At 49.4% G+C, this 14,799-nt stretch overlaps 1 protein-coding gene across 1 annotated transcript in view; it reads right to left on the reverse strand.

Annotated features, from left to right (window-relative positions):
- Window positions 1-1,194: 1,194 nt before the first annotated feature.
- LOC141983709 (zona pellucida-binding protein 2-like) overlaps window positions 1,195-14,799 on the reverse strand; it is a 31,325-nt gene continuing 17,720 nt past the window's right edge. The window contains exons 4-6 of the mRNA XM_074946729.1: window positions 8,159-8,371; window positions 7,205-7,296; window positions 1,195-1,521 (exon numbers count right to left, since the gene is read on the reverse strand). Of these exons, the coding sequence (XP_074802830.1) occupies window positions 1,195-1,521; window positions 7,205-7,296; window positions 8,159-8,371 (632 nt within the window). The remainder of the gene's footprint in view (window positions 1,522-7,204; window positions 7,297-8,158; window positions 8,372-14,799) is intronic.

Raw genomic sequence — 14,799 nt, forward strand, 5'->3', positions numbered from 1 at the left:
ATGTTCCCTAGCTCAGTCTCAAATTCTCAATGCCAGCAGCTCTTTCAGGCAGCTATGTCCCTTAAGAAGGATTCATCCATTCCACACTGCAGGGGGTGCCCCATACTGCATCTCTGAGTTCCAGATTCAGCTTCACCCAATAGTCAGGCCACCCACTAAAGCAATAATGAGACCCTGGGCACAACAAGGGAAAGGAACCGGGGAATGTTCTATCTGCTACCTATTTTTATTTAAAGAATCTAAAAACAGACCTACATGTACACTGAAACAAAGAGAATGGATGGTGTGACTCCAAAGGTGAATACACACAGCAGCAGCACCAGACGCGAGATGGCAGGGACTGAAATAGATACAGCAGCATTACCAGAAGTGGAGATCAATGCCTGATGGGTTTCTGCAACCCTCAATGCACGGAAGACTAGCTGGGGAGACTTGTAAAAGGTGAAGGTGAACAGACTAAATGGCTTGGGTTTCTGTAGGCTCTACCTAGCCTAGCTGCTGGGACTAGCATGGAAAGGGTAAACTCACAGACAGGAACTTGGAGCTGGAGCTCCCAGCCTTGTCTGACGATGTATGACAACTGGGATCCAGACACCAAACATGAGTAGAGCTCAGAAGCTGCACTCTCTACGTCACCATATCTTGCAACGCATAGGTTGCTGTATAACTAACAGGTGAGCCACAGAGACAGCAGAAACTGTGCTAAGATGCTATCAGCTGGGAATGATTCCTCCTGTCTGAGCTACACAGACCTACTTCCTGTTGGGAAGCATGTTTTACTGTCACTACAGAAGCGTTACTTGCTGGACTAGGAAAGCCCTCACTACTCACCGCAGTCTTCACTGGACGTAGCCCCTTTGTGATAGGTCACCAAGCTCCTCGTGCAGGTCTCACACTCTGTCTTTCCATAATGCTCATTGTAAGAACCCAGGGGGCAAGTGGCACATGTGACTGTATTCAGTGAGCTGTACAGCCCTGGGGAACAAGCAACTGTAAAACCATTAAAAGAAGAGAATCAGTGACATTTAGGGTCAGAGACTCAGACCGAGGATTCCTATCAGAGTTAAAGATTAGAGTGATGGAGCCGGTGCAGGAAAGAGCATCTTATTAATGGCTATCCCATGGCTCATCAAGAAAAGAAATGTTTGTGTGTACAACATTTTCCTACAGCCTCTATATACTTGTAATGAATTTTTACATGGTGAGTTTAAGAATAACTGCATCTTCATCTCCATTTCTAGACATTAGTATAACAAAAGTGGCTCCAGTGTGAAGTCTGTGATAGGAACAATCCCCAGTGAGGATTATGCCCCACTGATGGGTAGAAAGATTTTTGACAATTGACTTACTGCAACAGTTGGAACACCCGTCTGTAGTGTTACTTTTACCAAACCCTGGCTTACAATGATCCACCTTATAGGCCAGAAGTGACCCAACTTTGTAGTGCAAAGGAGGCAGATTCCCCTCACGGATCTGAAACTCTTTCAGCACCTCGATGGAGCGATGAATTCTCTCATAGGCCTGTGAGGAGTCAAGAAAACAATTAGCAGTATTCGCCAGGTCAATAACATCTATATTTCCCACTTCCCCCCAGCTCCCAGCCCACCAACCACAGAGATAAAAAAACAGTATGCTGCCATGGCAATGAGGGATGAAGAATCTCCCCCAAAGATGGAGGAGGAGATGCCATGTAGTCCCAAGACTGAGAGGTCATGGACCCCACGCCCAAGAGAAAACCAGGGATGGTGGTGATTGGTGACTCCCTTCTAATGGGAAAGGAGGCATCCATCTGCCAGCCAGCCAGATGTGCTGTCTGCCAGGGGCCCGTATCTGAGAGATTACAGAAGCATTGCTGAGGCTCATGCAGCTCTCTTGCCACTACTCCATGCTCCTTATCCATGTGGGCACTAATGATACTGCAAGGTATGACCCTAAGCAGATCAGAAATGACTACAGGGCTCTGGGAGTGATGGTGAAGGAGCTAGGGGCACAGGTGGTGTTCTCATCTATCCTTCCAGTCAATGGTAGGGGCCCAGGCAATGACAGACACATCCTGGAGGTGACTGCATGGCTGTGCAGATGGTGTCAACAGGACAGCTTTGGCTTCCTCCACCATGTGATGTTGTTCTGAGAAGAAGGATGCTGAGTAGAGATGGGGTTCTCCTATCAAGAAAGGGGAAGAGTATCTTTGGATACAGACTGGCTAATCTAGTGAGGAAGGCTTTAAACTAGGTTAGATGGGGCAGGAGACAAAAGCCCATAGATAGATCCAAAACATAGAGACCTGGGTGAAGGGTCAGAATCTGGGAGGAACATGGGCAATCATAGCAGGGCAAAGGAGACAGGAGGGAATATAGAGGGGAAATTGAATGAACATCTTAGATGTCTGTATACTAATGCAAGAAGAAGGAGGAATAAGCAGGAAGAACTAAAAATACTAGTGAATAATCACAATTATTACATAATTGGCATCACAGAGTCTTGGTGGGATAATTCACATGACTGGAATATTGGTATAGAAGGAGCTTGTTCAGAAAGGGCAGGCAGGGAAAAATGGAAGGTGTTCGGTGTTACCTTGTATATCAAAAATGTATACTCTTGCACTGAGGTTGAGATAGAAGCAGGAAGCAGAACAGTTGAAAGTCTTTGGATAAAGGATAAAAGGGGTTTTAAAAGGATGATGTCGTGGCAGGGGGTCTACTATATACCACCTAACTACGGAGAAGAGATGGATGAGAGTTTTTTTAAAAACCAACAACAAATCATCCAAAGCACATAATTTGGTGGTGATGGGGAACTTCAACTACCCAGAAATCTGCTGGGAAGATAATACAGCAGAGTAATGATTATTCAACAAGTTCTTGGAATGCATTGGAGATAATGTTTTATTGCAGAAGGTGGAGAAAGTGACTAGGGAAGAAGGTGTTCTAGATTTGATTCTAACAAACCATGATGAACTGGCTGTGAATTTGAAGGCAGAAGGCAGCTTGAGTGAAAATGACCAGGAAATGATGAGTTCTAGATGCTAAGGAATGGTAGGAGAGAAGACAGCAGAGTAAAGACAATGGACTTCAAGAAAGCACACGTTAGCAAACTCAGGGAACTGGTAGGTAAGATACCATGGGAAGCAAGTCTAGGGGAAAAGGAGTCAGAGGAGTTGGCAGTTTTTTAAAGAGACGTTATTAAGAGCACAAGAGCAAACTTGTCCCGGATGACTGGAAAAAGGCTAATGTAGTGCCAATCTTTAAAAAAGGGAAGAAGGAGGATCCTGGGAACTACAGGCCAGTCAGCCTCACCTCAGTCCCTGGAAAAATCATGGAGCAGGTCCTCAAAGAATCAATTCTGAAGCACTTACATGAGAGGAAAGTGATCAGGAACAGTCAGCATGGATTCACCAAGGGAAGGTCATGCCTGACTAATCTAATCGCCTTTTATGATGAGATTACTGGTTCTGTGGATGAAGGGAAAGCAGTGGATGTATTGTTTCTTGACTTTAGCAAAGCTTTTGACACGGTCTCCCACAGTATTCTTGTCAGCAAGTTAAAGAAGTATGGGCTGGATGAATGCACTATAAGGTGGGTAGAAAGCTGGCTAGATTGTCGGGCTCAACGGGTAGTGATAAATGGCTCCATGTCTAGTTGGCAGCCGGTGTCAAGTGGAGTGCCCCAGGGGTCGGTCCTGGGGCCGGTTTTGTTCAATATCTTCATAAATGATCTGGAGGATGGTGTGGATTGCACTCTCAGCAAATTTGCAGATGATACTAAACTGGGAGGAGTGGTAGATACGCTGGAGGGGAGGGATAGGATACAGAAGGACCTAGACAAATTGGAGGATTGGGCCAAAAGAAATCTGATGAGGTTCAATAAGGATAAGTGCAGGGTCCTGCACTTAGGATGGAAGAATCCAATGCACCGCTACAGACTAGGGACCGAATGGCTAGGCAGCAGTTCTGCGGAAAAGGACCTAGGGGTGACAGTGGACGAGAAGCTGGATATGAGTCAGCAGTGTGCCCTTGTTGCCAAGAAGGCCAATGGCATATTGGGATGTATAAGTAGGGGCATTGCCAGCAGATCGAGGGACGTGATCGTTCCCCTCTATTCGACACTGGTGAGGCCTCATCTGGAGTACTGTGTCCAGTTTTGGGCCCCACACTACAAGAAGGATGTGGATAAATTGGAGAGAGTCCAGCGAAGGGCATCAAAAATGATTAAGGGTCTAGAGCACATGACTTATGAGGAGAGGCTGAGGGAGCTGGGATTGTTTAGTCTGCAGAAGAGAAGAATGAGGGGGGATTTGATAGCTGCTTTCAACTACCTGAAAGGGGGTTCCAAAGAGGATGGCTCTAGACTGTTCTCAATGGTAGCAGATGACAGAACGAGGAGTAATGGTCTCAAGTTGCAATGGGGGAGGTTTAGATTGGATATTAGGAAAAACTTTTTCACTAAGAGGGTGGTGAAACACTGGAATGCGTTACCTAGGGAGGTGGTAGAATCTCCTTCCTTAGAGGTTTTTAGGGTCAGGCTTGACAAAGCCCTGGCTGGGATGATTTAACTGGGAATTGGTCCTGCTTCGAGCAGGGGGTTGGACTAGATGACCTTCTGGGGTCCCTTCCAACCCTGATATTCTATGATTCTATGATTCTATAAACTATCCCAATGCATCAAAAACACAGGAAGTGTGGTAAGAAACCACCTGGCTTAACCAGGACATCTTCAATCATAGAATCATAGAATATTAGGGTTGGAAGAGACCTCAGGAGGTCATCTAGTCCAATCCCCTACTCAAAGCAGAACCAACACCAACTAAATCATCCCAGCCAGGGCTTTGTCAAGCCAGGCCTTAAAAACCTCTAAGAATGGAGATTCCACCACCTCCCTGGGGAACCCATTCCACTGCTTCACCACCCTCCTAGTGAAATAGTGTTTCCTAATATCCAACCTAGACCTCCCCCACGGCAACTTGAGACCAGTGCTCCTTGTTCTATCATCTGCCACCACTGAGAACAGCCTACCTCCATCCTCTTTGGAACCCCACTTCAGGTAGTTGAAGGCTGCTATCAAATCCCCCCTCACTCTTCTTTTCTGCAGACTAAACCCCAGTTACCTTAGCCTCTCCTCATAAATCATGTGCCCCAGCCCTCTAATCATTTCCGTTGCCCTCTGCTGGACTCTCTCCAATTTGTCCACATCCATTCTGTAGTGGGGGGACCAAAACTGGACACAATACTCCAGGTGTGGCCTCACAAGTGTCAAATAGAGGGGAATAATCACTTCCCTCGATCTGCTGGCAATGCTCCTGCTAATACAGCCCAATATGCCGTTGGCCTTCTTGGCAATGAGGGCACACTGCTGACTCATATCCAGCTTCTCATCCACTGTAATCCCCAGGTCCTTTTCTGCAGAACAGCTGCTTAGCCAGTCGGTCCCCAGCTAATGACCTGAAACTCAAAAAAGAGTCATACAAAAAGTGGAAACTAGGTCAAATTATGAAGGATTCATAAAAAAAAAAAAAAAAAAAAAAGACAACTCAAGTATATAGAGGAAAAATTAGAAGGACCAAGGCACAAAATGAGACTAAACTAGCTAGGGACATAAAGGGTAACATGAAAACATTTTACAAATGCATTAGAAGTGAGAGGAAGACCAAGGACAGGATAGGCCCATTACTCAATGAGAAGAAAATAACAGAAATCGCAGCAAAGGCCAAAGTGTAAAATGCTTTTTTTGGTTTCGGAGAGACAAGGTGGGTGAGGTAATATCTTTAATTGGACCAACTTCTATTAGTGAGAGAGACAAGCTTTTGAGCCACACAGGGCTCTTCTTCAGGTCTGGGAAAGGTATTCCCAGCATCTCAGCTAAATGCAAGGTGGAACAGATTGTTTAGCATAAGTTTAGCTTCTGCAGTTTCCACGATATGCTATGCATCTGATGAAGTGAGCTGTAGCTCACGAAAGCTCATGCTCAAATAAACTGGTTAGTCTCTAAGGTGCCACAAGTACTCCTTTTCTTTTTTCTTTTTACGAATACAGACTAACACGGCTGTTACTCTGAAACCTGTCAATTTAGCATAAGTAGTTAGCACATATTGTATAAGGGACCATTCAAAGTAGAGTGGCCAATTAACACCTCTGCAGTCATAAGACAAAAAGAGGGGGCTCGTGGGTTACAGATTGTTGTAATAAACCATAAATCCAGTGTCTCTGTTCAGTCCATGATTTTTAGTGACTAGCAGATTAATGAATTTAAGCTCCCATGCTCATCTTTTGAAAGTCTTGTGCAGATTTCCTTTGAGGACTGATAGGTCAGATACAGATTGATTGTTTTGTGAAAAGTGTTCACCTCCAGATAAGGTGATAGGAACAAAGAAGTAGAGCATACTTACAAGATGGGGAACTCAGTGACTGAGAAAGATTTGGGGGTCATGGTGGACCATCAGCTGAACATGAGCTCCCAGTGTGACGCTGGGGCCAAAAGAGCTAATGCAATCATAGGATGTATAAACAGGGAGATTTTGAGTAGCGGAGAAAGGTTATTTTACCTCTGTATCCTGTGTCTAGTTCTGGTGCCCACAATTCGAGAAGGAGGTTGATAAATTGGAGAGGGTTCAGAAAAGAGCCATGAGAATGAATAAAGGATTATATAACATGCCTCATAATGATAGGCTTAAAGAGGTCAATCTATTTAGCTTAACAAAGAAAAAGTTAAGGGGTGACTTGATTACAGTCTAAAAGCATTTACACATTTCACAATGCACTTTTCAGACTATCAGAGAAATATCTAACACGATCCAATGGCTGGAAGATGACACTAGACAAATTCACATTGGAAATAAGGCATACACTTTTTACAATTGAGGATAATTAACCATTGAAACAATTTACCAACGATCATGAAGGAGTCTCTGTTATTGACAATTTTTAGATCAAGATTGGAACATTTTCTGCAAGATATGCTCTCGGAATTATTTTGGGGGATTTCTCTGGCCTTTCTTTACAGAAAGTCAGACTAGATGATCGCAATGGCTCCTTCTTGCCTTGGAATCTGTGAACGATCAGCAACCTGGGACACTGCCCCAGCTTTCCAGCCATAATGATCTGTAATTCCTCTACGGTGTGTTTTAGTCAGTTTAGTAGACAATTTTGCTTTCTGAGCTAGGACTCTGATACTGATTTGGAATCTGGTACCAATTACAGCAGATACATCACCTCTTTAGAGCGATCCTTGATGTCTTGTTCACAGTTTTTGCTCATACTTTCTGGCGGGCAATGAATTTCCCACATGACTCCATAAGGAAACACTGTGGTGAAATAACAAAGCAAACACGGTCACTGACAGCTCTTGCACTGTCTCATAGTATTTATCCATCCATCCTTGTATGTTAGCATTTCGCAACTGTAATTGGCTACTGATGTCCAGATCATTCCAGACACTGTACACAATCCACAAAGCATAGCTACAAAGAAGTTGCTGTCATTTCTGAGAAGCATCTGTATGCCTCAGTATGTCTCTGAATTCAGGCTTGGCTCTGGGTTCTAGCCTTGATTCCATCCTGGACACTGGGAATTGACTTTTCTCTCAGGAACAAGACAAATAAACCTGTTACGTGCATCCATATTCAACAGTACTGTGTTTAAGGGGGAAGAAAGTAGCATGCTCCCGTCTGAAAACAATATGCAATGTCTGAATGTACAATTCCCAGACATTTCCGAGCCTCCTGCAGACAGCTGCAATCCTGAAGTCAGCCTTCGCCAGATGCTGTAACCCAGGCTTCTCCAATAAATGCTAGTTTAGTAAGTTGAAGACATAAACTGTTTGGGCCAAACTCTCTTCTTGCTTACCCAGTCATAACTCTCTTGATGTCAGCAGAGTTACACCTGACTTATGCCACTGCAAGAGGAAAGGGGCCCTTGTGTTATTTTGTTACCTGATCAGTATTGCAGCAGCTTGAAGCCTGGTTTGTAGTCTGATCTTGGGCTTCCACCACCTTATTCATGTCACCTTTGGTGAGGGGCTTTGGCTGTCTGAAGGAAGCTTGGAAATGCAAACTGTGATTAAATACATGTCCAGAGGCAATGGTGATGAGAAGGGCCAGCAAGGTCATGGGTGTAATTTCCTATCTGTAAACACATTAAGGGTTAAGTAACAAGCTCTGCTCTTACTCAGCACAGTCATCCGCACTTCAGAGTGGTTCCTTTCCTGCGAGTGCCAGATACACTCAGTGTATTTTTCAAAGACCTCACAGCTGAGATTCCTCACTAGCCCATTCAGATGCTCCAGAAAGCTGTGGATGTAGATGCTGTTGGTTGCTGAGCTGCAGAGAGGAGAGTAAAAGGCAGACCGGATCTCCACACTCCTGTCTGGCCTGTGATAAGCTAAAGGGAAAGGACAGTGTTAACTCTATTAAACACTCAATTTGCATACAGTTTGCTAATCCCCATAGTGCTGCACAAGCAGCATCCTCCCCATCTATCCTGTGGGGAAGCTAATCCCTTTAGGGTATGTCTACACTGTGATAAAAGACCTACAGCATGGCCACAGCTGGCCCAGGTCAGATGACTCAGGTTTATGGGGCTTGGTCGTGCGGGCTATAAAACTGCAGTGTAGATGTTCGGGCTCAGGCAGGAGTCTGAGATCTGACACCCAGCAAGGGGGTAGAGTCTCAGAGCATGGGCTACAGCCCAAGCCCAAACATCTACATTTTAGCCCTCCAGCCCAAGCCCTAGAAACCCAGTGACCCAGGCTCTGAGACTTGGTGCCACTCCCTGTAGCTAGGACATTGACTCGTGGAGGCAGACTGAGGTTTGCCTTCATAAGTTCATGTACTTAGTGAAAAATGCAGTTTCAATCAGAAGCTTTTTAAAACTATTTTTATGAAATAAGAAGAAATAAAATGCATGTTTATGTGATTGTTCAGCATAGCAAATATTCAAGCATGCACAAAAATTCAAAGATTCAGAAATATAAAAGTATAGATCTGAACATGAAAGTGCTGTGTGACGTAAAGACTGTTCATGACACTAAAGTTTAAGTCTTCTTGGATAATAGTGCCTTCATTCCTCCACAAAGACATGCAAGGTTCAGTTTTCAAGTCAGATCACTTTCATATGACAGGAGAATTGTTTCTCTTTCTTTCATGGGTCATGCTCATCCTCAGGTGTGATAAAATTATTTTCAAATAAGAAAAGGATTTCTCACATGTTGCAGTTGATGCTCCAAACAACAAGACCACTACCGACATTTCAAAAATATATGGGAAAGCCTCATTTAAGTCCTTGGCAGCACCTAGAACTTCTTCAAATTCTTTGCAATTTTTTTTTTAACTATCAGTGGTTTAAATTCACCCATTTGGGGGGGGGGAAGAGGGGGAGGAAGATGGCTGCCTAGTCCCAGACTTCTCACTCCCCATATATCAAGTCATCTCTAATAATTACTTTCCTAGCCCACTGCCAATAATTTTCTGTCATAAAAGTTTAAATTAAACCCCTGGATAAACTTCAAACTGTTGACTATGGATTCCAATGACAAAATGAGGGGCAACAAAAGACCTAAGCCTGAATCATCTGAGCAGCTGAAGTGGGAGAATGCAAGGCCACAGCAGAACCTAACTCAGGATATTGCAGCACTGAAAGAATTCCTCACAGACTAACTAGATTAAATATTGAAAGATATTCATGGCCTCTCTAAAGATATATGTAATGTAAAATCCTGAATGGTTCACTTGGAAAATGAGCTACAAAAGACTACCATTGAAACAGTGAAATTAAAGAAGAAACTGACTCCTTAAAGCTCAGATTAGACAAACTGGAAGAAAATCAGGGTGATTTAAAAAACAGATCTTGAAAAAACAACTTTTGCCACTTGAGCACTGCTGAGGGCTTTGAGAGGATGGATATTATCATCTTTCTTCAGAAGGTTCCCCTGACCTACTTAAATTGGACTCCAGATGCTCCCATTAGCTATTGAAAGGGCTCATTGAATGCCTGGTACTAGAAAGCAGGTACGGGGTAGGGGCCCAACTGAAAGATCCGGCAGGCCTGGGGTAGAGGGTGGGTGGGGTGCGCCCTCACGCAGGGCTCGGTTGAGATAAGCCCGAGCAGCGGGCGTCAAGGCGGCCTTCACCTCCTGAAGTACGCGCCGGGGGGTACGAGGTCTGGAGAGCCCCATGCGCCCAGCGAGCGTCAGGGGATCCAGCCAGTCTCCCCAGTCGTAGTCCAGGAGGTCTCCGATTCTCATGACTTCCTCCAGGACCAAACTCTGGCCCACCGAACGGGACTCCGCTGCCTGCACACGGAGCTGGGGGTTGTGTAGCAGGGGCTACGCGAGGAGATCTGCTCCCACGGTGGCCGCCACAGACCTGGTTGTTGAAAACAGTTTCCAGGTCCGGAGGAGGTCCTGGTAGAAGACCGGCAGCCCGGAGAGGTCTCGCGGAAAACCTCTCGGACAGAGATAAAAGAGCTGCCGGTCGTATCGGAGCCCTTGGAAGCGGCGCAGGAAGGCGTGCGCCAATATGCTCCATGTCGAACTACCTGCACTATAAAGGAGCCTCTGCAGGGTCTGGAGGCGGAAGACACGGACCTGAGTGTGCAGACACTTCAGGCCCTGCCCTCCTTCCTTCAGGGGTAGATGAAGAACCCCAACAGGGGCCCAGTGCATTCCTGACCAAAAGAACTCTAGAATCGATGTCCGGAGGTCGGTCAGGAAACCCGGGGCTGGGACCAGGGTATTGAGCCGGTACCAGAGCGTGGACAGGACTAGTTGGTTAAGCACCAGTACTCTCCCTCGGAGGGAGAGACATCGGAGTAGCCTCGTCCATTTCCGGAGCTGCTCTATCACCCCGCCTTCTAAATTTTGCCAGTTCTCCGGCGGAGAAGGGTGCGTGGCAGAAAGGTAAATGCCTAGGTAAAGCAGTGGACCCGCGCTCCACCGGATGGTCTGAAGCGTGGGTGGGAGGGAGCTCACCCGCCGCCAGTCCCCCACCGCCAAGCCAGAGCTCTTGACCCAGTTGACTCGGGCGGAGGAGGCTGCCTAATAGATGGCCTGGCAAGCCTCCACCAGCGCCAAGTCGCCCGGGTCCTGGACCACGAGGAGCACATCATCGGCATACACCAATAGGACCAGCCGCAGCTCCGGCTCCTGCAGCACCAACCCCGTCAACCTCCTGCAGAGGAGACAGAGGAAGGGCTCTATCGCCAGAGCGTACATCTGGCCCGAGAGGGGGCACCCCTGCCATACTCCTCGCCCAAAGCTGACCGGTTCGGTCAGGGTCCAGTTGAGCCTAACCAGACACTCCGCGGAAGCGTACAGCACCTGGAGAAAACTCACAAACTGAGATCCAAATCCAAACGCCTGCAGAGTGCCCAGGAGGTACCCATGGTCCACTTTATCGAACGCCTTCTCCTGATCAAGAGACAGGAGGGTGAACGACAGACCGTCTCTACGCCCGAGTTCCAAAAGATCTCGGACTAGAAATAGGTTGTCAAAAATGCTGCGACCCGGGACAGTATAGGTCTGGTCTGGGTGGATCACGTCGGCCATCATGGACCCTAGCCACAGTGAGATTTCTTTCGCTATGTTTTGTAATCCGTGCTAAGGAGCAAGACGGGACGCCAATTTCGTAAATCGCGGAGGTCCCCCTTCTTTGGCAACAAGGCAAGCACCGTTCGCCTGCACGAAAGAGGGAGGACCCCGCCCTGCAAAGACTCAGCCCAGACAGTGGCTAGGTCTGGGCCAAGAATGTCCCAGAACGCGCGGTAGAACTCCACGGTCAGCCCGTCCATGCCTGGAGATTTATTGGTGGGCATGCAACGGAGGGCTTCCGAGAACTCGGCCAGGGTGAGAGGCAGCTCTAGTCGGTCTCGGTTGCCCACACTGACCGTGGGGAGTTCCTCCCAGAGCACCCTGCAAGCGCCAGGATCAGTCGGATCCGGGGAGAAAAGGCTTGTGTAGAAGTCACGGGCCCTCCCACACATCTCCACCGGATCCGTGAGGGGGGCGCCGTCTTCTGCTAGAAGGCAGGTGACGTGTTTCTTGGCCCCCCTCGTTTTCTCCAGGGCGTAGAAGAAACGGGAGCCGCGATCCATCTCCCGAAGGAGGCGGATGCGGGATCGAACAAAGGCACCTCGGGCCCGATGGTCCTCGAGGGCCCGGAGCTCCTCCCGCTTCTCCCGGCACACTCCGCAGAGGAATGTGTCCTCGGGGCTGGCGGCCAGATGCCTCTCCATCTCTAAGACCTCCCGTTCCAACTGCTCTATCGCTGCATTTCTCTGTCGGCTGGTGCCCCAGGTGTAGTCACGGCAGAAGAGCTTGGCGCGCACCTTCCCTAGATCCCACCATCGCTGCGCCGAGGGAAAGGCACGCCGCTGCTCTCGCCAGGCCAGCCAAAACTCCTGGAAGGACATCACGAAGCCCTCATCCTCCAACAGGCTGTTGTTAAAGTGCCAATAGGCCGGTCCCGGCCTCTCTGCACGGAGGGAGGCTGTTATGGTGGCTAGATGATGGTCGGAGAATGGGGCTGGCCGAATGTTGGAGGAGTGGGCCTGTGAAAGATAGAAACGGGATAAATAAATACGGTCCAACCGAGAGTGGTGTGACTGATGGGCCTCGACCCGGACAAAGGTGAACGTGGAAGTGTCATCTGGGTGGTGGTCACGCCAGACGTCCACTAGGGAGTGATGTTCGACTATTTCTCGGAGAATGTTCGCAGCGGCCGGGCTCAGCTTGGCCCCTGAGCAGTCCTGTTCCTCGAGGGTGGTGTTAAAGTCCCCTCCCAGGACTAAGCACTCGTGAGAATCTAGGGTGCCAAGGAAGTTGGACACCCGCTGATAGAATTGCGGCCGCTTCGGGCTCGTTGTCAGGGCATAGAAGTTAACAAGGTTGACCACGAGCCCCTCCATACAGACTCGAAGATGCAGCAGGTGGCCCGGCACAGCCTCAGTGACCCCTAGCACCTCGGGCCTTAGGTTGGGGGAGAACAGGGTCGCCACTCCAGCTTGTCGAATCGTGAAGTGGCTGAAGTAGACCCCGTCCCCCCACTCCAGCCACCAGCTGTCTTCGGCGCTCGGATCCGTATGGGTCTCCTGCAGGAAAACCACAGAGTACCCCCCTTCCCGAAGGTAAGAGAGCACCTGGGACCTGCAGAGAGCCATCCTACAGTCCCTGGTGTTCAAAGTTGCAATAATGAGGGGCGTCATGCGGAGGGCTGGGGGTGTGGGGGTTCCTTGTTGGCGGGGGTGTTCGCAGCCCCCGGCGGGTCGCGCAACAATCCGTGACCCATCCCGTAAGTGAGTAAATCGTCACGGAAGCTGCGGGCCCGCCTGTAGGCCATGGCACCGTGCCTTCCTTTCCCTTTACCCTCCTTTATAAGGGCCCTTGTGGCCTGGAGGATGTGATCAAAGTCCCCCCATAGCTGGAGAGCTAGCTGTACCCTGTTGCGGGAGCCACGGATGTCTTCTAAAAACTGTCGCAACGCTTTTCGCAGCTCATGGGGGGGTGGGGTTGCGATTTCCAGGTTATTCCCTGGTGGGGCTCTTGGTGCAGCCTCGTGGTCCGCTGAGGTGGGCAGGCAGGGTGCAGACCACCGACAGGGCGTCTGACAGGCTAAAGTTATTAGGTCCGCCTCAAGCCTTGGGGTAGAAGAGGATGGAGGAGGGAAAATTGCAGCTCCTAATGGGTCACGGCAGGAAAATGCAAAGACTGCTCCTTGGGGGGGATCCGCAAAAAACGGGAAAGAAATAACCCCAGGGGTGGCAATAGCATTGCAGGAGGAGGTGGATTGGGCAGGGACAGGGGTGGGGTGGGGGCGGGGGCAGAGGCGAGGCTCTGGGTTTCGGGAGGCAAACAGCTAAGAGGTGGTGCCTCCCGAACAGATTCGAGGGTTAAGGGGGTGGGGAGGGGGCTCCCAGTGATGCTAGGCGCAGGCTAGGGAGGGGGGTAATGGTGAGGCAACATGAAGGGGGGGCGGTTCTCCTTGGGGCGGGCCCTCTCCTATGCCCGGTAATATCTTTGCTGCACCCTCCTCCTTAGGCTCTGCTGGATTGTTAACAGCAAGGGCAGGGCTCCCTCACTCATCTGGGCGTTGTAGGGGAGGTGTCTCTTGGGCCCGGGCAGGAGCAGCGGTGGATCAAGCAGGAGGAGAGGTGGTTTCAGATGTCGGGGGGCCAGGGGCACCGGCAACGACGGAGCCAATGTTCTGCCGGGTCTCAGGGGTCTCGGGTGCCCCTCCCCGCCGGGCCAAGGGGCAGTCTCTTCGGACATGCCCCACTGATCGGCAGAGGTAGCACCGGGCCTCTCCTGTGGAATAGTAGACCCAATAGCGGGCTCCCTGGTAGGGGACTAGGAAGGACCCCTTGAGCGCCTCTCCGTCACTACCGGCGGCGGTAGAAGCTGCACTTGCCGGCGGAACGAAAGGACGTGACGGAGGGTGGGGTCCTTGCAGCCCAACAGGAGAGGGCTGATGACAGAAACGGGTTTTCCCAGGGTGGAGAGAGTGGGTAACAGGGCGGCATTGGGTAGAAAAGGAGGGACGGAGGTCAGGACTAGGCGGACGCCCATGTCTTCTAGCGGCTCCAGGGGGACAAACACCCCCCCCCCCCACCGCCAGGCCCTTCTCCACCACCTCCTGCGTGGCAGCCTCTAATGCTAAGAAAAAGACAATCTTCCCGTACATTTTGGAGGCCGCCACAATAGCCGTGGGTCCTACCACCCTCGCCAATGCCAGCATGTATGTCTCCACGTGGGGCGAGGCGGGCCCCAGGAGGCAATGGACGCCATGCTTCCTGGTCATGGTGGGAAAGGGGCCCCG

This window comes from Natator depressus, chromosome 3 (assembly GCF_965152275.1).
Source record: "Natator depressus isolate rNatDep1 chromosome 3, rNatDep2.hap1, whole genome shotgun sequence".
In the NCBI taxonomy this organism is placed as follows: Eukaryota; Metazoa; Chordata; order Testudines; family Cheloniidae; genus Natator; species Natator depressus.